Source organism: Protopterus annectens, chromosome 13.part0 (assembly GCF_019279795.1).
Source record: "Protopterus annectens isolate FY-2018-M chromosome 13.part0, PAN1.0, whole genome shotgun sequence".
NCBI lineage: Eukaryota > Metazoa > Chordata > Ceratodontiformes > Protopteridae > Protopterus > Protopterus annectens.
The window spans coordinates 362707776-362722954 of record NC_056747.1 but is presented as its reverse complement, the minus strand read 5'-3'; the positions used below and the strand labels follow the sequence as shown (position 1 = coordinate 362722954).

General features: G+C 36.8%; 1 protein-coding gene across 1 annotated transcript in view; it reads left to right on the top strand.

Moving 5' to 3' along the window:
• LOC122788338 (diencephalon/mesencephalon homeobox protein 1-B-like) overlaps positions 1 to 14856 on the top strand; it is a 42079-nt gene extending 27223 nt beyond the window's left edge. Inside the window, exon 4 of the mRNA XM_044055414.1 lies at positions 13290 to 14856. Coding sequence (XP_043911349.1) covers positions 13290 to 13643 — 354 coding nt within the window. The 3' untranslated portion in view covers positions 13644 to 14856. The remainder of the gene's footprint in view (positions 1 to 13289) is intronic.
• Positions 14857 to 15179: the final 323 nt, after the last annotated feature.

Sequence of the window (15179 nt, the reverse complement as noted above, 5' to 3'; positions counted from 1 at the left end):
GTAACCTTACTGCCCAGGATATAGGTGTGATAGTAGATGGACACTTTGAGTGCCACACTGTATTTAATCATTACCAGCTACATAGTTTATAAAGTAACCTTACTGCCCAGGATATAGGTGTGATAGTAGATGGACACTTTGAGTGCCACACAATATTTAATCATTACCAGCTACATAGTTTATAAAGTAACCTTACTGCCCAGGATATAGGTGTGATAGTAGATGGACACTTTGAGTGGCACACAATATTTAATCATTACCAGCTACATAGTTTATAAAGTAACCTTACTGCCCAGGATATAGGTGTGATAGTAGATGGACACTTTGAGTGGCACACAATATTTAATCATTACCAGCTACATAGTTTATAAAGTAACCTTACTGCCCAGGATATAGGTGTGATAGTAGATGGACACTTTGAGTGCCACACAATATTTAATCATTACCAGCTACATAGTTTATAAAGTAACCTTACTGCCCAGGATATAGGTGTGATAGTAGATGGACACTTTGAGTGGCACACAATATTTAATCATTACCAGCTACATAGTTTATAAAGTAACCTTACTGCCCAGGATATAGGTGTGATAGTAGATGGACACTTTGAGTGCCACACTGTATTTAATCATTACCAGCTACATAGTTTATAAAGTAACCTTACTGCCCAGGATATAGGTGTGATAGTACTGAGTTGATGAACACTTCATAAGCCTTAGCCCAGGAGATCGGTAGGAAGTGTGATCACTGAAAAGATGCCAACTTACATTTTTCACAGCAGTTTTACTTTAAAAAGCATGCCTGATAATGCCTTCCTGGTACCAGAAGTAATAAGAGGGCTTTACTTATATTATGAATATATTACAAAACACAGAACACTCATTCTTCTAATAGCTGACATATCCAGTTATCTAACAATATTTTAAAATATTCTAATTTACCTGCACATTTAATATCAGTAGATGTGTTATTCCATTGCTGTATAATTCTGTCCGAAGTACTAAACCCACTGGTTATTTTATAAACTAGCATACTGAGTCTGAGAAGTAGAATTCTACACATTCTCTTAAAATACAGCCCAATATCAGGGCACAACCTGATGCCTCTATTTTAACGAGAAAGTCTGCAACTTCTGCAGTTTATCAGTGTAAAAACATTTCATTTTATTGATACACATGCAAGATTTCCCTCACAAGATTACATTACCGTGGAAGAATGCTATAGATCTGATCAGACCAAGGTCTTTCACAATGAACATAAAAGAATATTTTGCCTTGATGTCTAATTCAATGCTTTATAGTAGGCATGATAACATTGTTATTCGAGTAACAGTTAACTCCTGTAACATTTATTTTTAGAACACAAATGCATAATTTAAGACTTGTTTATATTTAATAACAAGTGAATGAATTTTGCTATTAAAACTCATGAATCATTTCTATTTTGCAAAACTAGTTTGTTGTTTCCATGGCAATTTTTGTTTTTATTGACATAAAACCACCCAAGTGCATTTTCGGCTAGCACACAGCAATATGAAAAGCTATCACTCACCAGTGGGGGCTTTGTTTCTTTCCCACTGTCCCTTATCTTAAAATAATCAACTCCATGTTGCATCACAAGAAAACCTGGGGAATTTACATGGCTTCACTATTCCATTTATCAGCAAACTGTGCCATTGTGAGGTTTCTTTCATGTTGATAAAACTAAATGATATTCATTATTGAATTTCCTTCTATTGCTGTCATTCTTAATTGTCTGCACACTTGTTATTCTATTTTTGTGGGGGATGGGGTGTCTAAAATCTAATATTAATAGATCAAATAGTAATGGACCTGTAAGTGACCCCACAAGTGCTGTTGATGTAATCTAACACACCAGTGAGGAGAAATCATTAATATTCATACTAAATGTGCTGTTCTTAATCAGTTCTACAATCTGCTTCTTAAATATTGATGTATCTATCCCAATAGTTTGTAAAGATCTTATAATGGCTACATGAGAAATGTTATCAAAAACCTTGAAAAAAATCAATAAAAACTCATCAATAAATGAAGATTAATCCAGAAAAACAGTTGCAGAGTCCAAGCAAATCATTTTATCTACCCTTCCATGAAGTCACACATTATCCTCTCCCTATAAAAGGATAGTATGATATCTGTCATCAATGTAACAGTGCTGACATGTCACGTGATCAGCAGAACAAGCATCCATAAAAAACATACATGCACATATGTGCATGTACACACACACACACACACACACACACACACACACACACACACACACACACTCACGCATGCATGTGCGCTCGCACACACACACACACACACACACACACACACACACACACACACACACCTAAGAAAGTTATTATTAAAACTATGTATATTACAAAATTGTTCATAATTCATACTAAAGTAAGTTAAGAGGGCAGGCAAAAACATAACATCAGTACAAATAAATAGGCTGTCAAATGCTTTGTGCATGTTCAAGGTGGGCAGTTCCATGATTCTAACCTTGCAAGAATCTCCACAGGACTCAGGCATCGATGCTGATCGCATAGTACTTTGGTGGTATTAGTCTAATTCTCAACACCTTTAGGAAAATCTCTTATGCAGATGAAAGAAACTATCAGAGATTATGTTCTGGTGAATAGTGGCCAGAAGCATACTCAGGTAGCCTGCAGTCATTCCATTAATGACCTAATGGCAAGAACATTGCCTGCATACATCATGTACTGTGCTCTTTTTTAAAAATAATTGTTGTGCACTACAATATACTTGAATTTAATTAAAAAAAAAAAAAAAAGTCCTGGCAAGCACTGTCTGTGGTGGGGGGTGGTACATTTAGAGATGAAGGGGCCGTGTTCAGGAAGCTGGTGTACACATTGGTGTACATTTACAGAAGTTCTGGCTACATTCCTGCTTCATGAGATAATAGCCTTTTTTTTCCAACAAACATCTTTATTACATTTTCACATATGACATAGGCAATCTTACTTTTATATAAATGAAAAACAAACAAAATTACACCACTTTAGCTGCAAACAGTATACATCACAGACACCATTGAAACAACTGTAGTTGCAAATGTTATACATCACTTATAATCTATCCAGTTATTGTCACTTAAGCATTATATGGCTCATTCAAATCCTGCCTCTTAAACCTCATTCCTGCTCTGCATATATTGTTCCCACAATTCCCATTTTTTGCTTCCCTTTTCTAAGATTCCAATTCCAGTTGTTTTATCTCTGTTACTGTATTCACTACTTCTAGTAAAGTTGGTTAAACTTTGTTTTCTATATTCTAGTATTTTTTTTTGGCAGACACCATAATTAGACTCAGCAAGGCCTTGCTATGTCTAAATTCCGATTCTGTATCATAATTAAAAAAAAAACATCTCCCCAGTCAATCCAATCTGCTCACCCAGCTTCTCCAACAGCGTTGTCTGCAGGGAATCCTTAGTCTGCCAGTTCATTACACTCCCAAAAAATATGTTCCCAGCTACCTCTTACTTGCCCATCACACCTCCAACATTTGCTGTCCACTGAGGAAATATTCTTGGAGTCTACTTGGGGTATAAAAATACCTATTTAAACACTTCCAGGCAAGATCCTAACTCTTCTAGACTTTGTTGCATATTTGGGAGATATACATATATCCCCTATTGCCTCTTTGTGAATTGCTTATCCACTCTCTCTTCCCAATCCTTTCTAAGCTCCTCTGATTGATTCTAATAATTATCATGCAATATTTTATCTGTTTTTCAAATTATTCCTTTTGTAATGGTAGCTTCTGTTCTAGATTCTATTAAAAACTCTACCAGTGCTGGTCTTTCATTCAGGAACCCCCTATTTCTTTCTCTTTGCCTGTACTCTGATATCAATCCTTGATAGGGAAGGCAATCTCTAACCTGCAGTCCAAATAAATTCTTGGCCTCTTCCCATTCTGTTATCTTTCCCTTTCTAGTTATTTGGTCCTGATACCTTGGTTCCTTTGCCAGTTTTCTCCAATAAATTCCAGCCCCCCTTTTGCCTATGATCTGTATCCCTGACCACAGTCCTTCCTATTGGCAAAATCTCTTTTCTGCATTCTCATGCTGGTTTGGTTCTTAGAATACTCCCTGCTATTTTATGAATATAATACTCTGTATGATTTTTGTTGTACTCCTTAAGAGTCGACATCCAAAATCCCAATCTATTGTTATTTCTTGAGCTTCCTCCCTGTATCAGCATCATTCCTTTCCTCTTTGAATTATAGTTTTCTGCTTGTGCTATGTATAAGAGCCTTAACTGTGTTGCTCTAAAATACTCCCTCAAATTAGGTAATCCTAGTCTGCCTTGTTCTATTGGAAGAATCAGCTTATCCCACTTGACCCTTGCTGTCTTCCCTTCCCAGATAAATCCTTCAACTCTTTTTTAATTGCTATCTACAGCTTCTCCTCTGGTTTATAAAAGTATGCCTGACCTGTGTACAAGACTAAAGGGACTAAAACATTTTAATAGCTTGTATCTTAGCATCCATAGACATATAACAAAGCTTCCAGTTTCTCAATTTTTATATTATCTACTGTTTAGACTCTTTGCACATATCCTTAGCGGCTACAACAGAGTAATTTCTAATCCATACTCCTAAATACTTCATTTTATCATGTCCCCATAAATATGGATATTGTTGGACCAATTCGTGTGTGGGTACATAATTTACCTCTATTGCCTTTGTTTTAGCTTCATTAATTTTGTATCCCAAGAAGATTTGAAGCTGTCTTAAAATGTTCCACAACACTGTAATGTCCCTTTCTGGTTTTGTCATGTATAAAATAATATCATCTACAAATAGAGACATCTTTTAATAACTACCATACCGATTATATCCTTGAATTTCTGAGTCCCTCATTTTCTTTGACAATATTTCTATATATAATGCAAATAACAAAAGGGAAAGAAGACAACCCTGCCTGATTCCTCTACTCAAGCAGAAATTATCGGAGAGGACCCCACCCACTTTAAATTGTGGTTCCGATCCCTCATATATTCTTCTAATCAACCTTATAATTGTATCAGGGAAAGCAAATGCTTCCATTGTCTTGCTCATGAAGTCCCAGTCTTCTTTGTCAAATGCTTTCTCTGCATCAAGACCCACCAATAAAAGTGATATTTTCTTACATTCTGCTTCCCTCTGTATCATCAGTGTTCTGTTTATATTGTCAAATGTATGCCATCCCTCCATAAAACCACACAGATCCATTTCTATCAATTTTGGTATCACTTTTGCCATAGCCATTATAGAAATAAACACTTTATAATCATGGTTTAAGCATTGAAATGGGCCTTTAAGAAGCTGGATCTGAGGGATCTTTACCCTATTTAGGTATTACCGTTACCACCACCTTCTTCCAGGATGCTGGTATTTCTCTGCCTTAGTCTTCCTGCGGTCCCTAATCCTGCTCACAGTTTTCCTAACAGCTTCACATGTGGAACTGAGTCAAAAATCTTCATGAAATCTAGATAGGTATCTATATGGGTAATATCCTGTCTAGTTCTCCTGTAATTCAGCCATAATACAGGATCCTTTAAACTGAGTTAATTTAATCAAGCACACATGTTAGATGCAGTCTTGGAGATTTTGCACTCTAATAAAACATTCATTCTGTTTCTTTGGAGTATCATCGTAAATTTCACTGCCTTTGCTGTTAGACCAAAAGGCTTGACATTTCCCTGGATTTTTCCTGCTCCATTGTACAAAGGTGCCACACTTGTTTTCCCATCCAGAGACATTTCCATGCTGGACAGTGAGCTATTGAAAACGTCCATAAGGAGATCTTACAACAAACTGGTCAGATTTCTGAGGTCCCTGGGACACAGCCCATCTGGTCCTTGTGCTTTATATTTCCTTGTTAAAACATTTCCGACTTAATCTCATCTATATTTTATTGTCTGTGTAGTGCTCTCTTTACTCTGCGCTATGTCCCACTTAGCATAGCAACTTCACGGTTTTCTTTAAAAAGAGTGGAAAAAAGCATTGTTTCAGTACCTCTCCTTTCTTCAAATTCTCTGCACCACTCTGCGACCTTTGTTGAACCTGGTCTGGTCTGTTTCCCCTTGCCTGCTTTCTGCTGTATACATAACACAAAGGGATGTGTACTCCTTACTCTATTGTTCTGCTTCTCCCTTGTAATGTACATCACAACCACCATTCCCCTTCCCCCCTTTCCTTACCTCCTTTGAAAGCCTTAACTCAGAAGGTGTCTGCATCTTAGTAAGCCTTCTGATTCAAAGACCACTATCCTGTTACTGTTATCCCTTAGTTTTGGCTGGTTTATGGAGGGTGGTCTCGCTAGGGAAGCTGCTTCCTACTGTGGCAATCGGGAGGGGGTCAACTAATGATAATCAGCCATGTGTTCTACCCTGGAAATAGCTGTGGCTCCCAATTTAAGTCAGCAGAAAGATTCTCTGCTGAGTTATCTTTTTGTCTAGAAGGAAAAAGTGAACACCGCCATTTTACATCATCCAACCAATCAGTCCTATGGGAGTAGTCACAGTACAGGTAAGTATAGCAGAGCCATCTATGAGTGTGCGTGTGTGTGTGTGTGTGTGTGTGTGTGTGTGTGTGTGTGTGTGTGTGTGTGTGTGTGTGTGTGTGTGTGTGTGTGTGAGTGCATGTATGGGGCTGGGATGTGTGCATCAGTAGGGAGAACACTAAGGCAGTCAGATCTGAAAACCAGTGTTCGAGTAACAGACATGATAATTAGTCACAGTGAGGTGTTTTGTGGCCAGCTTTACCATGCATCTGAATTGGAAATTCTCTCTAGTATACCACTTGACTAGCCCACCTTGGCCAATTAGCATGGGCAAAGAGAATTTCTCTCTCTGAATTCATCTCACAGTTTTTAGCTTTGTGTCTTAAATCAGTCTATATATATATATATATATATATATATATATATATATATATATATATATATATATATATATATTTGGTTACCATTAGATCGGTCAGTCATGGGTAAAATCCATTATTGGTTGACACTGTATAAGGTCAATGGTTGTGTGAGAAAAGATGATCCTGGGGAAGGAGAATATGCCCCTTTCCAGGGGACTATACAGTCACTGCGTTAGTATATATAATTAGAAGGTAATGTAGGAGGTGCAGCGGCCGCAAAAATCTTTTTATGCATTGCGTGTTCTGAGCTGTAACCTCAAAGTATGAGCAGAAGCATGCTGATCTTGTGTGATTCAGTGTTACTGTGTGATGTTAAGCATGCCAATGTAACGCCGAATCGACCTTGCCCACTAGATTCATACACACACACACACACACACACACACACACACACATATATATATATATATACACACACACACACACACACACACACACACACACACACACACACACACACACACACAGAGTCTTCTTAATTTCTAGTAACATCACTAGACTTTCAGTATTGCTGAGTAGGATTTAAGATAGACTTTTGCTGTTTGTTAAGTTAAATGTGTTGAGCACCATAATAGCTCCATCACTTACCAGATGCAGAAATGCAGCAACCTAAAAATCTTAACTATTTTCATACAGACCTCAGTCAGTGCTGTAAAGGTTGAACTTCTGCTCCAGTACTTCCAAGTTTTTGCCAAATTTCTTGAAGAATCAATACTGTTGGTGGTATGAGTTGAACTGGTCAGCAGATGATTCTTTAACACCTGAAATTAGTAAATGGTGTTTGGAAGAGTCTAAAGGCACTTTTCACTGTATAAACTGAAATTATTCTGTAAAGTTTGTCTGAATCACGTTTTTGTATTATAATAGATAATAGCATTTGCAAAGGTATTCACCAATAGTTGCTTATTGTTCTTTGAAATTTTATTCTTGTTGAAGCAAGTAAATAAAAATGACTGATTTTGTTGCTCTGGAGTAGTTTTCTGATACTTTCATAACAGTGTTTTTTGCTCTCTTTCTGCTTTCACATAAGGCTGTAGCAGTTTTGTTAATGGAAACTTAAACTTGGCCACTTGTTAATTTAAGGTATCGTGTGCTTAAAGTGAAGGACAAGGCAATGAGTAACAGGTTTGCTGAAATCCTAATTCCAGATCCTTTCAGTTTTGACAGATAAACAGGCATAAATGGTGTTTTTTTAACTGTCTAAAAGTTATGTCCTCAGAGACAGCCACAATCTTGCCGTAACACCATGCCTTGTTACAGTTTGTGGAAGGTGTTGTGGACTGATTTGGAAGACTTAATAATAGACAGTGATATAGGAACTTGGATTCCTACAACTGTACCATTTGCACATGTGGCATCAAGTGAAGAAGTTGACACAGTTATATGGCATTAGTGTTGCAAGGTACTATGGGTACTGAGTGCACTGCCTATGTATTAATGTGCTAAGACTTAGGAACTGGATTGGGGCATAGCTAATGTTTATGACAGATGTGAGGGTCAATGTGAGGAATAAAGAAAGTGACTAGTGGAGTCCTTTTGGAATCAGTACTGGGTCAAATACTCTTCACTGTGTTTTTCCAGCATTCAAGCATATTTGAGGGAATAGTGAACAGGATTACACCCCCTCACTGATGACACAAAGATACAATCAGCAATGGAGGATGGGGAAGTGTCTAAGGAAGGGTTTGAAAATCATGGTCAGGCAGAAAGACAGCTATCATGTTCCATGTAGACAAAGGCAGAGTAATGGGCTTGGTTACAACAGCTTGTGTGAAGTATCCATTGAGTAAATGAAATTGATGGTATCATAGCAGGAAACAGGGGTCTGTATCATTTTATGCAATGTTTTATTGATCAAAAACATAATCGTCTAACACTATCCGAAGTCCTTATTTAGCGAAATACCTAAATGTCAAATAACATTTTATTGAAGTGTTTTAGTTAGCCAACTTTAAAATAAATGTTGAGTGATTGGCATGGTGACTGGCTGTGAGCTACCCATTACCTCATTGTAGTGTGGTCTCGGAGCTGATATATTAAATTTGCAGGCAGTATGGGGGGAGCACAGACCCCCGGGAGGTGCAGGAGGGCAGAGCCCCTTGCAAAAATGTAAAAAAAGTTTTTTTTCTCATATAAAAAGTATGTGCAGTGTATAAATAATTATGAAGCTTTTATGTTAATTTAAGAAATATTTAATGTATTTACTTTTTAATTTTCAGTTTTTAAGGTTATATACATTTTAAAGTGTGCATATTCACTGTTTAGTAACTATGTGACTTTTTTAAAAGTTGGCCAACTAAAACACTTCGATAAAATGTTATTCGACTTTTAGGTATTTCACTAAATAGGGACTTCGACGAATAGTATTCGACGATTAGATGTTCAAGCAACAAAACTTTCAATAAAATGATATACACCTGGAAATGAACCTGGGGGTGTTGATCACATCAGGACTGGACTACCAGTAGCAGAGTATGTCGGCAGTGGCAGCAGGGAGCAGGGGTATATCCTCAGGGGGATAAACTCCAGGGAAAAAAAAACAAGGTGATTCTTACACTCTATCAGGCTGTGGTCAGATTACATCTTCAGCAGTGTATGCAGTTCTGAAAGCCTTACCATTAGGTTGATAGAAACAGTTCAGAGAAAGTCCACTAGAAGTACGGGGGAATGGAAAGAGAATTGTATGTTCAGAGACTGCAAGAAGTGGGGCTCATCTTAACAGAGACCTGAAGAGATAGAGGAGACATGATATGGGTGTACAGGATTATTTCAAGTAGAAGTGAAGAAGTAATTCTGAACAAGAAGACCAGAAGGGGAAGAAGGGGCATAGGCTGAAGATTTTAGAGACTCACTCTGCTCATATATATCCAACATGCTTATTTACACATAGTGCTGCAGATTAATGCCAAAAACTAGTGTAATATGGGGTGAAGGGGAAATCTGCAGAGGCATTTAACAGGGCATTGCACATGTGGTGAAAGAGAAGTGAAAGGCAGGGATGGAGGGGATATTGAATGTATAATGTAATTAAACAGTAAACTAAATACGCTTATTGTCTGTAATATAAAATTAAAGCACCTGCGTCTGTTCTCATGGCATTTCAGGAGAGGATCTGTAAAGCTGTAGCATTTGTTTTCCTTTATAATGGCTGGGTTCTGTGAGTGAAAGCTGAAGCAGTACCTCTATTACTGTCATGGATGCTGTCCTGTATGAACAGAGGGACATGGAGGATGGGTCCCTTGCTTAGTACACACTCAAAATGAAATTATAACCTTTTTCTGCTTATATAATTTTTGAGCCGTTCTTGTTTCATAGACCCCTTTCAAGCATGCTTTACTTTTGTGTTTGAAAAGTGATCATAGTTTTTGAAGTTCATGGCCTCAGACTGGCCATAGTGGAAGAAGTACATGGCCTCAGACTGGCCATAGTGGAAGAAGTACATGGCCTCAGACTGGCCATAGTGGAAGAAGTACATGGCCTCAGATTGGCCATATGGGCGAACAGGGCTGTGTCGTTAGTGAAAATGAGGCTCCCCTGATTCCATTCCATTGTTGTCTGCTACTATCTAACACAGCTCTTTAGCAACTGTGAAGGCTTCAGTGCAAATCATTAACTGGCAAGTTTTCTGTAGTCTATTGACATGAATGGAATTTCCACCAGCATGCTTACACAGGTTTATATAGTTTTAAGCAAAACTATATAAACCTGTGTAATCATGCTGGTGGAAAGTTCTTGTGTTACCCCCCTAAATAAAAAAGACACATCTGTTGAATTTGTATTGCCTGTTGAACAAAATAATTTGAAAAAAAAATTCTTAGGCAGCATTTTGTGGCACCTTATATTGGGGGGGGGGTTAACTGTTTATATATTTATTTATATTATGTTATTGTACATTTGTTTATCTGCAAGGTCCCACTGTACAGAGCTGTTCATTTTCAGCAGAGACCGGGGAGAAAAGCTCCAGTAATTTGTCTTTTCATTTTTCAGAATGTTTGCTGGGTACTTAGCAACAGAAGGAACGTACTTGCTGTTCTTAGACCATTGCTGAGGAATATTGATTCTGAGCCCCTGTACTTCATTTTTATGAGTTTTTTATGGGTTCGAGTAGCTAAAGCTATGTATTTTTCAAACATCTGCTCCACCAAAGACAAAAAACAAACTACTGCAAAGCTTGCCACCGCTCACACCATGAACCCAATGGGAGGTTCAAGCCAAAAATCCTGTTCCAGTGAAACGAAAAAGTAACGCTGAATGCCAATAAACAAAAATTATTATGTATATATTATTTATAGCATTGATTTGCATTCCTATTCCCTAACATACATCTAGAAGCATGCTATATATTATTTATAGCATTGATGTGCATTCCTATTCCCTAACGTACATCTAGAAGTATGCTATATATTATTTATAGCATTGATGTACATTCCTATTCCCTAACGTACATCTAGAAGCATGCTATATATTATTTATAGCATTGATTTGCATTCCTATTCCCTAACATACATCTAGAAGCATGCTATATATTATTTATAGCATTGATTTGCATTCCTATTCCCTAACATACATATAGAAGCATGCTATATATTATTTATAGCATTGATTTGCATTCCTATTCCCTAACATACATATAGAAGTATGCTATATATTATTTATAGCATTGATTTGCATTCCTATTCCCTAACATACATCTGGAAGCATGCTTTATTTATAGCATTTATTTGCATTCCTATTCCTTAACATGCATCTAGAAGCATGCTATATACTATTTATAGCATTGATGTGCATTCCTATTCCCTAACATACATCTAGAAGAATGCTATATATTATTTATAGCATTGATGTGCATTTCTATTCCCTAACATACATCTAGAAGCATGCTTTATTTATAGCATTTATTTGCATTCCTATTCCTTAACATGCATCTAGAAGCATGCTATATATTATTTATAGCATTGATGTGCATTCCTATTCCCTAACATACATCTAAAAGCATGCTTTATTTATAGCATTGATTTGCATTCCTATTCCCTAACATACATCTAGAAGCATGCTATATGTTATTTATACCATTGATGTGCATTCCTATTCCCTAACATACATCTAGAAGCATGCTATATATTATTTATAGCATTGATGTGCATTCCTATTCACTAACATACAGCTAGAAGTATGCTATATATTATTTATAGCATTGATGTACATTCCTATTCCCTAACATACATCTAGAAGCATGCTATATATTTTTATAGCATTGATTTGCATTCCTATTCCCTAACATACATCTAGAAGCATGCTTTATTTATAGCATTGATTTGCATTTCTATTCCCTAACATACATCTAGAAACATGCTATATATTATTTATAGCATTGATGTGCATTCCTATTCCCTAACATACATCTAGAAGTATGCTATATATTATTTATAGCATTGATGTGCATTCCTATTCCCTAACATACATCTAGAAGCATGCTATATGTTATTTATAGTATTAATGTACATTCCTATTCCCTAACATACATCTAGAAGCATGCTATATATTATTTATAGCATTGATTTGCATTCCTATTCCCTAACACACATCTAGAAGCATGCTTTATTTATAGCATTGATTTGCATTCCTGTTCCCTAACATACATCTAGAAGCATGCTATATATTATTTATAGCATTGATGTGCATTCCTATTCCCTAACATACATCTAGAAGTATGCTATATATTATTTATAGCATTGATGTGCATTCCTATTCCCTAATATACATCTAGAAGCATGCTATATATTATTTATAGCATTGATGTGCATTCCTATTCCCTGACATACATCTAGAAGCATGCTATATATTATTTATAGCATTGATGTGCATTTCTATTCCCTAACATACATCTAGAAGCATGCTATATATTATTTATAGCATTGATGTGCATTCCTATTCCCTAACATACATCTAGAAGCATGCTATATATTATTTATAGCATTGATGTGCATTCCTATTCCCTAACATACATCTAGAAGCATGCTATATATTATGTATAGCATTGATTTGCATTCCTATTCCCTAACATACATATAGAAGCATGCTATATATTATTTATAGCATTGATGTGCATTCCTATTCCCTAAAAGCATGGTATATATTATTTATAGCATTGATGTGCATTCCTATTCCCTAACATACATCTAGAAGCATACTATATTAGTTTAACATGCCCTTCTCAGTCAAATGGTTAAACAGGTAAATACAATAAAGTGAACAAAACTGGGCAGCAAAAATGCTGGGCTTGAAAAGCTGAGTTGCTTCTTTGGTAGTTGCTCCACATAAAAACAGCTTTCAATTTTCCTCTCACAGGTCTGGTTTAAAAACAGGAGAGCTAAGTTTCGCAAAGGACAGCGTGGACAGCTGAAAGATGAAGAGGCCTGTACGACAAGAACTCATAAAGAGGAACAGAAAACAACAGAGAGCAAAGTGGTGGGCACATCTAAACAACTGACAGCTGTGCTGCATCCCTTTCCCACTGCAAAAATCCAGGCCAGGCGTAGATCAGATGGAAGGAAATCTACACATCAGCTGTCTGAAGCTGAGTGGACTAATGTCAAAGGCTATGGTGAAAGCACTTTCCATCACATCTCTGAACCCACCACCACAGGTGGTGGGAACCAGTTCTGCAGTTGGCCCCAACTTCTCAACCAGGCAGCAAACTAATTAACTCTTTGCTATTCTCATAAATGTTCTCATTATTTAATTATGCCTGAAGGAGAATGAAAACTCCCCCAAGGGGCTCAATTGTCTCATGTGGTTTTGTGATAACATTGTGGAGTACTGCATAAACAGATTTGTGGGAAACTGTCACAAGGTAGCATCACATTAATAGTCCAAGGGTCTGAATCTTAAAATGCGTAACTTAAGCCTATAGGTAGCACTTTTGTGAGGTTGTGCCCTTTAAAAATGCTAAGTGTTTGCCATTCTGTCCCATTATGTCATGCATGCTGAGGACTTGTTAACATCTACTTTTCATTCTTTACCACCCCATACTCCTGCGATAGATGACGCAAGTTACTCATTTTATGCTAAGCTCTTTCAAGTGTTAGTGTGTTTGTAAGAGCACTACAGAAATCAAAGACAAAATTAAATGTAACGTTTATTTCTGTTCACAAATTTCACTACTAAGAGGTGCCCACCTGATGCTAGAGAGATGGAATTTAAATGAGGGCATTAATGTCAATGAGATAGCTCCATTTTCTAGAACTCCATGTACCCACAAGAAAAAAACATGTTTGGATCCACTCTTAATGGAGAAAAGGACTTCACATTTGAGTGGCATCTACCACTGAGAAAGATACACAGAATTCTGTTATTTTAATTTCTGTATGTATCAAACACAAGCTGCAGTTTAAAATGAGCAGACATTTTGCAATAAGTTTGCACACAGATATTAAGAAGGACATAATGCTAAACCACAGTCGTCGTCACATCATAAGAAAGTGACTTATATGACTGCCTGTCTTGTATTATGTAAATAAAGGCTGAGTACATATTGTATTCTTTAGCTTTATGTAAAGATACACACATTTCTAAATATATAGATACATGTATATATGCGTACATACTCATGTGTGCATAACACACCTACACACATATTTAGGCACAAACACACACAGACATACCTGGTGTAAATAACATGAGTTTTTAAGTAGTTCTAATTTCTTTTGTTCACCTCCATATGCCATATGAAAGTGATATTCCTGGTTTGCTCCTACCACTGTGTTCAGTCTTGGTGTACAATCTGAGAAAAGAAGACAAAAAAGGTTACTCTCCCTTTGTGCTCAATCAGCTGTAATCTTTGATTTCTAGGTTCAACTGTGAACCCACACCTCTCAACCTGTTAGCACAAGAAATCTGGACAAAGCCTAAAGTAATGGGGGGAAAGGCCCAAGAATAGGGCCAAATTTTAAATATTGGTCTTATGAACTTAGAAAGCTGCTAGAATAAATAACAGGATTTCTGTTAGCATGCATTTTCTGAAGGAAATGAAGTCTGAAACTCAAATGTATGACATTATATAGTGACTTCAATCCTCGGTGATTTGCCAGAAAACCACTTATTTTATGAGGAACAGACTTAAAATATGAAACAAAAATCTGGACATTCTATGAAAATCTGGACAGCTGAGAGGTATGTGTGAACTTTTTGTAGCATTTCAAGCTATAAATTTAGATCACACATTGAGGGATTGGAAGT